This window comes from Falco peregrinus, chromosome 2 (genome assembly GCF_023634155.1).
Source record: "Falco peregrinus isolate bFalPer1 chromosome 2, bFalPer1.pri, whole genome shotgun sequence".
Lineage (NCBI taxonomy): Eukaryota > Metazoa > Chordata > Aves > Falconiformes > Falconidae > Falco > Falco peregrinus.
In genome coordinates, this window is record NC_073722.1 from 45,158,245 (window position 1) to 45,168,358 (window position 10,114).

General features: G+C 34.5%; 1 protein-coding gene across 2 annotated transcripts; it reads right to left on the bottom strand.

The window, feature by feature from the left end:
• Positions 1-2,911: 2,911 nt before the first annotated feature.
• LOC101917317 (spondin-2) lies at positions 2,912-10,114 on the bottom strand. 2 transcript variants are annotated; one of them, XM_005229843.3, is made up of 6 exons: positions 9,523-10,114; positions 8,505-8,729; positions 7,921-8,144; positions 7,458-7,649; positions 6,242-6,416; positions 2,912-4,065 (listed from the first exon to the last, which is right to left on the bottom strand). In XM_005229843.3, the coding sequence occupies exons 2-6, from the start codon at positions 8,725-8,727 to the stop codon at positions 3,887-3,889; spliced, it is 993 nt and encodes a 330-aa protein (XP_005229900.3). In that variant the 5' UTR covers positions 8,728-8,729; positions 9,523-10,114; the 3' UTR covers positions 2,912-3,886. The 2 variants fall into 2 exon arrangements, with proteins under 2 accessions (XP_005229900.3, XP_013157110.1); XM_013301656.3 differs by having other exon boundaries at positions 8,505-8,757.

The following is a 10,114-nucleotide window of genomic DNA, read 5'->3' on the forward strand; positions in this document are numbered from 1 at the left end:
TTCTGCATACTACATCCCATTAAACAGTTTTTGGCTGACTTCAGAATTGCTGTATCAAGTGTTAGATTTATTTTATGAGCACGTTAAATATTGTCATGGAATATTCTGAGTTAATCTATTATGTTGAATCATTCATGACAAGTCAGATATTCCCAATGTACTTAATTACCTGGGACTGGGAATATCACGAAATTGACTTTTTTGCCTTCAATACCATCAGTTACTCTCAGATCCTTTATTCACACTCCAGTTATGTCCTGCTGGGGAAAGTGCCCATTCAGTGATCAGAAAGGCTGGCACACACTTTTCTTCTCCTTCTAGAAGCTAGGTTCATATTAGTTTCCATGACCATGCTTAACTCAGTCAACGTGGATAGGGTATTAGAACTATTTTTCAATAAGTCCAAGACTATCCCTCCCAAAAATGATCTTTAAAAGCAGACCCTGTACTATTTTGTTAATTGCCTGCAACATTTCATAACAGGCTTGGTGGATGAGATTTGGTCAGAGCTGGCCCACTTGTACAGTACATTTATGCAGTATAGAGCTGGCGCTCAGCCGTGGGAAGGCAGGAATCCCAGTCATTTTGGAGCATATGGTAGAACAAAATGCCTGCCCTCTCCTTCAGTCCACCTAAGGCTCACGCAGTCAACATTTAGGCTATTGGTAGCAGGGAGAGCTTTTCAGTTCAGTCAAGTTCATAGATCAGATCTTCCTATATCCTGACTTATGTACAAAAGAACCCTGTTTTTTCCTGGCCATTAACTACTAAGGTGCTGTACTGGATATCTGCAGAGAAGCCACAGCCCATAGAAAAGCACAAATATACACACAGCTTTAGCTGGCATTCCTACCTATCAGGAGATAATAGGTAAGAAGTGCTTTCATGTGTTTATAGCTAACTGTCCTTAAATTTATTAAGGTATGGAACAAGTTGTTCTCAGTAATGAGGTGTCCTATTCCACTATAGGACTTGAATTGGGTGTCCGTGATTTTTGTAGGAGCACAGTTGAAGTCTGTGGAGGCTTTTTTGCTGCTACACTTACCTCTTTAGCTATGTCTTCTATTCTGCAAGAGTATCTGCCAAGGCATCAAAGCTGATTCTTCCTACAAAACATTCTTGCTAAAAAAGAATTGTCTTTGCAAATCCATTTCAGGTTTCCTCCCAAAGTGTTTTCTGAGATTAGTTTAACCCAGGAATTAATTTACCTATTTCCTTCCCTAAATCCTGGGTATTTAGGACCACAGCATCTTGGCTGCCAGCCATCTGTAACAGTGGATGTAAGGGGAAAGGAAGGAAGAGCTTCTCTGTTTCTTCAGTGTCCCAAAATTTTTAAAACAAATCTAAGACTGTGCTGAAAGTAAAAGCTACAAAGGCCTAGCCATATCCACAGAGGGATCGTGTACCTTACTAATCAGTTTATTATTAACAGATCTTTATTAAAGATCTGTTATGAGAAATGTCCTTCATCATTACAATGTGCTTCACTAGAACTCACTGTATCCACAGTCTTGCCAAGAAATGTCTCCATCTCTGGTGTTTGCAAAGTGAATACCTGGAATAATATTTGTGGTCAAACATTCTACAGCCACAAGGGCATCCTTAAAGAATGCCGTATTTACCAGGGTCTCCTGAAGTCACTGCCTACAAAAAGCCCATATGTGGGTAACTGGCTGAACAGAAAACTTCTGCTTGAAGAAACACACAGCAAATATTCATGGATGTAAATGCTCTAAAATATAGAAGTTATTTACCACTAACTGGAGTTCTCTGAAATGTGTTGGTTTTTTACGTATTCTCTTCCCTTTTTACTTTACCTCCTGCTCTCGTCTCTTGTCCTTCAATGTCCTTGGGAAACTTTTAGCTTCAGGAGTTTGAGTAAACAGTAGGACTGCTCCACTATCAAATCATATCTTGTAGGACTGAAATCCTAGATTTGGGTCATGTATACAATTACAGATACTCTTCTACTGGGCCTAGCCCTTTAGTTGTTCTGGACATGTGAAGAAGCAAAACTCTAGTCTTTAAAGAACTTCCAGGAAGGTTACTGCAAGGATACCTTGTGGTTTGTGGGTTTGTTTTCCTTGAGTCATAATTTAGACTTGCATCTGATTTCTGCCCAAGTCCTTTACTGAGTTTAGTTAAGCATTTGTTGATCAATCAATTTGAAATTAGTTCCTGTTCTCAGAAAGTATTTACATATATACTCCAATATATGCTTATGTTTTCTGAGATGTTGATAACTGGTGTAACTATATAGTAAATAAGTTTGAGAGAAAACTTAGAATGAGTAAAATTATATGAAAAGAAGAAAGAAAAAACTGAAAGGGAAATCAACTAAACACAAAATATGAAAAAGATCATGTTATTACACTATTTTCACTGTAGAATGGAAAGAAGGGAACACGAAAAAAAATAGGTATAATAAAAAGAGTAAGTGAAACAATTTTGAAAAACAGGCAACAGTGGGAATCTGAAAAATGCAAGCTGTAGAAATTCCTATACTTAGCTCTAACAAGTGTGCGTTTATCAGCATTTGCAGGAGCAACTTTCTAGTCTGATAAAGTTTCAAATTTCTTTCGGTCTTTGCAAGATTTATCACCTGGAAAAAATATAGAAAACCTCTTAAATGTTTCAGTCCTACAGAGAATACAGTGTGATCCTTTAAGTACATAATAATTCTTCTGATGTTTTGCATATTCCAAAAAGAACCTACTCAAATCAGCTCTCCTGTTCAATATATGTGCTATATATTTGTAAAATTGCAGTGTGTGTAAAAGTTTTGTAGGCTGGCTGTAAACATGATCTCTTGAACAGTGTTACTCCAAAATTCTTAGTTGGTAGCCAGAACTCTTTATAAGCCATATGTTACATTCATTTTATAATGGTTATTTAAGCATTAAAACTTACAGTCAGGAAAGTTTCTGATATATTATGTTCTGTTATATTGATGTATGCCCCAGTTTTAGATAATGTTAAAACATTGGTAAGTTTTCTCTGTAAAGAAGTTAGGATGACACAAATAGCAGCAAAAACACTTAAAGAAACATGGACATATTTACTGCAAATACAAAAACAATGATATAATTTATGTTACAGTCAACAGTGTTAACTTAGAGATAATTGAATCATGAGGAACACACACCAACAACCAGCTGGTTAAATCTCAGCTAACATTTTTAATTAAGTTCAGAGGTTTTCTACTAGTATCCACACTTTGATTTTTTTCTAGTATTTTTGTTGGCCAAGTGTCCTCATGACAGATATTATTCTCATTTTAGAGAAAAAAAAAGAAAAAGACATTTTCATGTATTCATAAGTCTCAAGACAAGTTTACTCAGTTATACTATTATCTTTACCACACTGCAAACATCTGGTCACTCTGATTTATGTAAGTAATTTCTGAAGAAATGCATGTTAAACGTGTTTAGAAAGACAACAAAAAAGCCAATAAATTATAAAAACATAATTTAGGGAAAAATTAATTTCTAGGTATAAATAGATATAGATCAACAAATTACAGTATTTAAGAAAATTAATAGATTTTGTGATTGGAAGATTTTTACACGTGAAGTATAATCTTTACAAATGTCTTCCTTTCTGCCACTAGAGGGTACTCCAAGAACTTACAGGATATTTATAGTGAGGATTTCTTTGGGGTTTTTTGGTCTGTAAGTGATCAAGTACTGCTGTCATACTAACTCTTAGGAATTTAACCCCCCAAAATCTTGATATTGAACAACACCTTTCAAAACCAGTCTAATTAACTTTTCAGCAAAATAGTGCAGCATACTCAAATTATAAGGAACATTGACTGACAAGTAGTTTAGATTTAGTTAAACTTATCATACTTTTAAATTATCTAAATTATTATGTTTTATTTATTTCAGACACAATTCTCTGGTTCACATCCTGTTTCTTCATCCAGATTTGGACAAGGCATTCCATTATTGGCAGGGTGAAGAAGTACAAAACGAGTTCTGATCTTGGTCCCTGTTTCTCTGCAAAGACCTCTGCAGAGACCCCAGGAAGACCATTGCGAAACCTCACAGTCCAGTGGTGTTTCTGCAATATACACAATAAAAAGGTAACTTTACATAAATTTCTGCTTAAGTCAAATACGTTGATGGTAAAGCATTAAGGAATGATGATCAAATAGTGTCCTTTCTTATAAAAAAATACATGTGAAATAAATAAAATCCGTATGTTGTCTCATAAACAAAAATGTCTGGTTTCATATCCCAAGCTTATTAATACTGGTGCTATTATTATTATTGCAATGTAGAGACTAAGGTATAGCATCACTAGTGCAGCATATTATCTATTGAACTGAAAATACAGAATTCCTATCAAAGAAAACTATGCTTAAAATAATTGTATTCAAAAGATTGCATTAAAAAGCATTTACTGTCAACTTTATAACTCATTTGCCTTTGCATGGCTAATTAAAAACACCAGGATTAAAAATTTTCTCTGGTTTATTTAGGTATATTTATATTTATTTGCAGATAGATATTCTTCCTATAGTTGGTTGCATCTAATTCCATTTAACTTCTGTTCCAATTTACTTTAGAAATAATGAAAAGTCCAATTTTTTTTATCATTAAATTATCTTGCTATTGTTTAGTATGTACACGACAGTTCCCTTGGACAATAAAGATATTCCATCACTAGAAGATTTTAATACTAAAAGGGTTTTCAATATAGCTTTAATTTACTGCCAGAAAAGAAGTCAGAAATTCCAAAGTACTTTTGTAATGTATACTTCTATTGAAAATATCTCTCATAAAAATATAGGTGTCTATTTCTTAGCACATTAAATAAAAATATTGCTTGTCACAGAAAATTGCATCAAAACTGTATAATACAGAATTTCTGTGTAAACTAGGTGTGCACAAAACCAGCTGTAAATGCCATATTAAATGTGTGAACTCTGATATAAATGTCTGGTATTACAGTGGAACTCACCACTTCTGTCATGATCATTCATTTCCATGTTTCTAGAGAGAATGAGCACACAGTTTGATCTCTGGTAATTAAATCTGTCCTTCTGATTCTGTAATATGTTTTTTAATAGACTGATTTACTGGTTAATGTAAAATAAAGTGGGGGTATATTTTTGAAATACCATATTTTAAATGCATTGATTTAAATTTTTATCCTAAAGAGGGCCAAACGTTCCTTTCAAATGTTGTGGGAAAGGCATATGACTGAAAATGAGATATGTAACACTCACTTTGAATATGTCTTGTTTACTAAAAGAAATACATTAAAACACTAATATATTTTTCTACCTGTTTATAAAGTATAAATCATGTATTATGAGCTGTGTAGGGAATGAGCTTTATTGTAGTGATTGTGAGATGACTTCAGAGCTAGAGGCATGCAGTCTTCAGACATTCTGCAGAAGCTCTTGAAACATGGCAGCTCTTCTAGGAATACACTGGGGATTTAGCCTATTGCTGTCTCAAATAGTATTTAGGATGTCAGTCTTCTTATTCCTAACCCTAATTCCTACACTTTGTAAAAATCCACTAGAAAATCTCAGTGGACACTGTCCCACTGCTTCTTTCCCTTAGATCAAATATTATGTTAGTTATGTATTTGCTACTTTGGAGTTTTGAAAATTACCCTTAAGAGTGACTTGAGTCAGTAGTTTGCGTATATTCCTACCTAAACAAGGTTATTAGCTAATATTTTTAAGAAAAGAAAAAAGGAGAGAAAACATTATTTTTGCTGTCAGGATGTATATTTCTATCACAAATATGTCCAAATCAATTGGATTATATAAATTCTTACTGCACATAGCTGTCAAGGCCACTGACCCAGAAAGAGACAAAAATAGTAAGTTTTTTGCTCCATCATCATGTGAAAACTCAAGGATGAATATTTACTTCAAAGTTGCGAAGAATTTGGAAACTATGATTCTGATCAAGTGGTGTTTATTTCTCATCAAATTCACTGATGTATGCTGACACTAAGGCTCAAGTAGCCCTTAGTGTGGATATAACACAAACCTTTGAACTATAGCTCACATAATGCAATCCCTTCCTTACTCTTTCAGGGATTCTCTTTTATGTCAACTGGCTTGTTTTATTTCCCATGTGTGAGTCTGGATACTATTCCTATGCAGACAGGAGAATATTCTGCCTAATCACCTATTTCATCCACATTACCTACCGGATTTCCCCACACTTTGAGTGAATGGAAATAGCAGAGTTGAGCATATCAAAGTACTTACCTGAGACAGAGTCTATTACTTCATTGCTTTTAGCTGGAAGATTAAGATAAGGTACAGGAAGACCCAACTGGTTCTTCTTTAATTTCACCATTGTTACTTGAGCAATAGGTGGCAAAATTTTGAGTTTGGGATAATAAAATGAATTTGCTGGGTGACTTGGAGAGGAGCAAGTGATCTGTGAAATACAAAGGGGAACCTTAAAGAAACTGCATCGTATTAGTAAGAAGATAGCTGTAAAATCATGTTTACACATCATGCTAATACTTTTTGACAAGTAAAATGCTTATAACCAGTTTCTATGAACCTCAGTTCATATAACTACTGCTGGTAATCCCATAATTTTTATGCATAATGCTTTGGGTCTGGGCACAATGAATTGTGCCAACCTTTGGCTAGAGGACTGCGGTGGGAGGTACTGAAAACACAATAATGTATGGAAAGATTTGATGGAAAGAAGTGGATGTTATTACAAGGAAGAATACAAGAGTATTAAATAATAATATTAGGTATGCTGTAGCAGCTGTCATATGGGTATAGAAGGCCAAATATATTGTTTTCCAGCTTCCCTGTTCTTTTTCTCATTACTCATTAACACAGCATTTGGCTCTAGAAAAAATGACCTTAAAGAAAGGATTAACTGCATGCTTATAGTATTCAAAACATTTGAATCAAAATCCTCTGTTCCCCACCATCCTCAAAAGCAAAGTATGAGGCATATAGAGTATCAAGTGAGTAAGAGACTGAAAGTGGAGTCACCGCAGTAGTGATTAAATTCTCTGCCTTCCCTTAGCTCATTTCCCTTAAATCTAACAGTTTCAGGTTTCAGCGGTGCCTTTAACTGAAAACTCCTCCCCACATCAGTATTCACTACTAAGAATTTTCCTCTTTAGACATATTTAATAATGCCAGTACTTTGGTGAGTATTTTTATTTTCCTGGTGTTTTAAGAATTAGGTTTTACAGAAAGTAGTTTAAATGTAGAGCCAAATTTTCATGAACCATCTGCATTTACCTAGTAAATTTGAAAGACACAGAAAGTAAACAAAAGCAGTAGGGTTATAAGGTATGTAATAAATCCATACACAGAGAGCATCAGCACTCTCAAACACCAAAATCAGTTTCACAAGAGTCTTTCTGTAGTCATAGGATAGTTATCTCATAAAGGGAAAACTCAAAATATATAAGTATGAAGCACTAAACTGTGTATATACACCCACCTCTGTAACTGTTTCCTGTGGAATAGTGGCAAAGTTTGGGGAGGAAAATGTGAAACCACTGTCAGTTCCAGCATCATATGGAAACAGATCTACTGATACTTCTTCCATCCAGTGGTCTCCTTCACAGAGATTTAGGCTGTCAATACCCACAAACCAGTCGGGGCTTGGAACAATTCGTACAACAAATGAAACCTAATAAAACAAAATGATCTGTCAGGATTACATTACTTTATTTTGGAATGCTTTAGTCCTGCTTACAGAAATTTTAACTTAAAACTCTTGAAAGAAATGGCATTATGCTCTTCTGCTTTACAGAACTTGTACAGTGCTCCCTGCTGTGTGACATGCTTTTTAGTAACCCTTTTTACGCTATATTTTTCTTACAGGTGACAACTCAAATATTTAATTTTGGTTGCTAATGAAAAAAGAAACACTTTTATAATTAATATGTTCATTTACTTACTAAGGGATGTCTTGAATGCACTTCTAATTCAGTAGAGGTTTGTCCTGTACCACTGGAAATGGCAGCAGCAGAGAAGATTCCATGTACACTCTGAATTTTCTCTCCAGCTTCTTCTATTTCTTTCATTAATACCCATGCTTCACCCTTTTCAGCAAAATCACGTACACCATTGCTGGCATATTCATTTTTTTTCCACATGCTGTAGTCAGAACTATGAGTAACACCTATTTGAGTGAATACATGGCATGACATAAAAGTCTGGTTTAGATTGTCCCTATTCCTTCAGTTTCTCTGTTTTATTCCTGAGGTTAAAAAAAACGCGTATAAAAATGAGTGAACACTAAAACATTTGGCTTATCACTGTTTATTTCAGTTGCAGCCAATTGAAAACAGAAGTCAATTGAAAACAGTTGTAGATTTTTGAAAGCATCATGGATACTTCAAGTTCTGCATTTCATTCTGAATAACTTTGCCTATGTTTTTCCTTTTTCATTAGTTCTCTTAACATTTACTATTAAGAGGAAAAAAAGATCACAGCAGTCAAGAGATTTATCTGTTCTTGAAACTGTACATACTTTACTTACCTAGCATTGATGACCACTGTGCTGGGGGCCTATAAAGTGGATACTGCTTAGGGAAAGCAGTCTGACTCCATTTCCCCGTGAAGATTATGCTGTACTTTGCAAGTTCCTCTGCTGTGCAAATAGAATCGTCACCCACAGGCAAGCTGCTGGCATAACCTGATATTGTTACAAGTAACGTCCAGATAACTTTACAGGAGTGGTAGACAAACATCAGGTTTTCCATCCCTTCCACACAAAAAGAAAAAAATGTTAGCTATATTAGTCACTCTAAACTCAAAATTGAATAAAAGTTACCTAATAAGATGTAATGTAGTGTAAGTTACAACTAAAAAGAAAGCATACATCTGAAACACTAAAAATTGTTATGCTTCTAAAAACATTATTATAATGCTTTCAGATTTGATATTTCCATGCTATATACTACAAGTCCGTAAGTCCACCTGGGACAAGTGTTTCTAATGAAAATAAAAATATCTTAACCTTGTCCACAGTACTACCTCTGAGAAAAATCTGTTTCTGATTTTCTTTTGAAATCTTATTAGAGTCACATCTTGAATTAATTAGGGTAGCAACTGTTTCTGTGGAAAACATTAGTGGTATATTTATTCTTCTAAAGATTAAATTGCAGGTTACTTTGCCAAAAGAAATGATTTATTTTAAATTTGTGTTCTACAAAGGCTGTTTTATGGCATAACATTTAAAGTCAAATACATTTCGTATTTATATAAATTACTTAGCTGTCATAACTTGTGCATTAAAAATACACTGTAATTATTTTGGATTGTTTAAGCTACACAGTTGTTAAAAACCAGTATTTTTTAAAAGTTGCTGTCGTAGGTTGTGCAAATTTTGTTTTTAAATTAATATGGTAATTGCATCAGACTGTTGAACTCCAGCAATTGTTTAAAATAACAGCCTTAAAATCTTATTTTTAAATGCTTTTGTCCTTTGAGAAAACTATACAATATAACTAAAACTCTAATAATATTAATTTGTAAAAAGAGCTTTGAATACTCACTAAATATTTCCTCTGGAGCACTGGTAGGGGGAGAGCACCTGCTTTTGCTGGCAGCTGAGTTGGTCTGCAAGAGAAGACAGTAGGAGCCTTGCTATTTATGCCTGAAGAGGGTCCCTTTGGTCCAACAATTATTGTAATCTTTAGACTTTCCAGGTTTGCAAAAAGCATGCCATCTTCTTGTTTGAAATCGTTTTGGATGGACTGTCAGAGGTTTCCTGTCTGTCAACTGGTTTAGGTTCCTATCAGAAGACTGTGATGCCGAATAGACGAAATGCTTTAAAAAAATACCTTGAATTCTTAGTAACAGTTTGAGTTTTCTGGTGCCTTTACAGTTCTCTGCTCTTATTAATGCCTCCAAGCTATACAAATGAACTGATTCCAGCACTGAAATAGTTCTAGTGAATACACTTTAAATGAGAAGCATGTTTTCTTGTAAGTTTTATTGTCTGACAGATGCTCCTTCCAAACATTTACAGAGAGCTTGCTCACTCTCACACACCATATGTATGTGTTCAAATAAAAGGGGTGAGGCAGCTAAAAAAGTCAAGAGGAAAAAAAAGTTACATTTCATAATTGCACATACTCACACAGA

Bases quoted from the DNA above. Each gene is read 5' to 3' on its own strand.
- LOC101917317 (XM_013301656.3), bottom strand. From the start codon at position 9,690: ATGCTTTTTGCAAACCTGGAAAGTCTAAAGATTACAATAATTGTTGGA. The intron at 7,650-7,920 runs GTAAGTAAATGA...TTGTTTTATTAG, and splicing joins TGCATTCAAGACATCCCTTA to GTTTCATTTGTTGTACGAAT. The intron at 6,417-7,457 runs GTGGGTGTATAT...TGTATTTCACAG, and splicing joins CACAGGAAACAGTTACAGAG to ATCACTTGCTCCTCTCCAAG.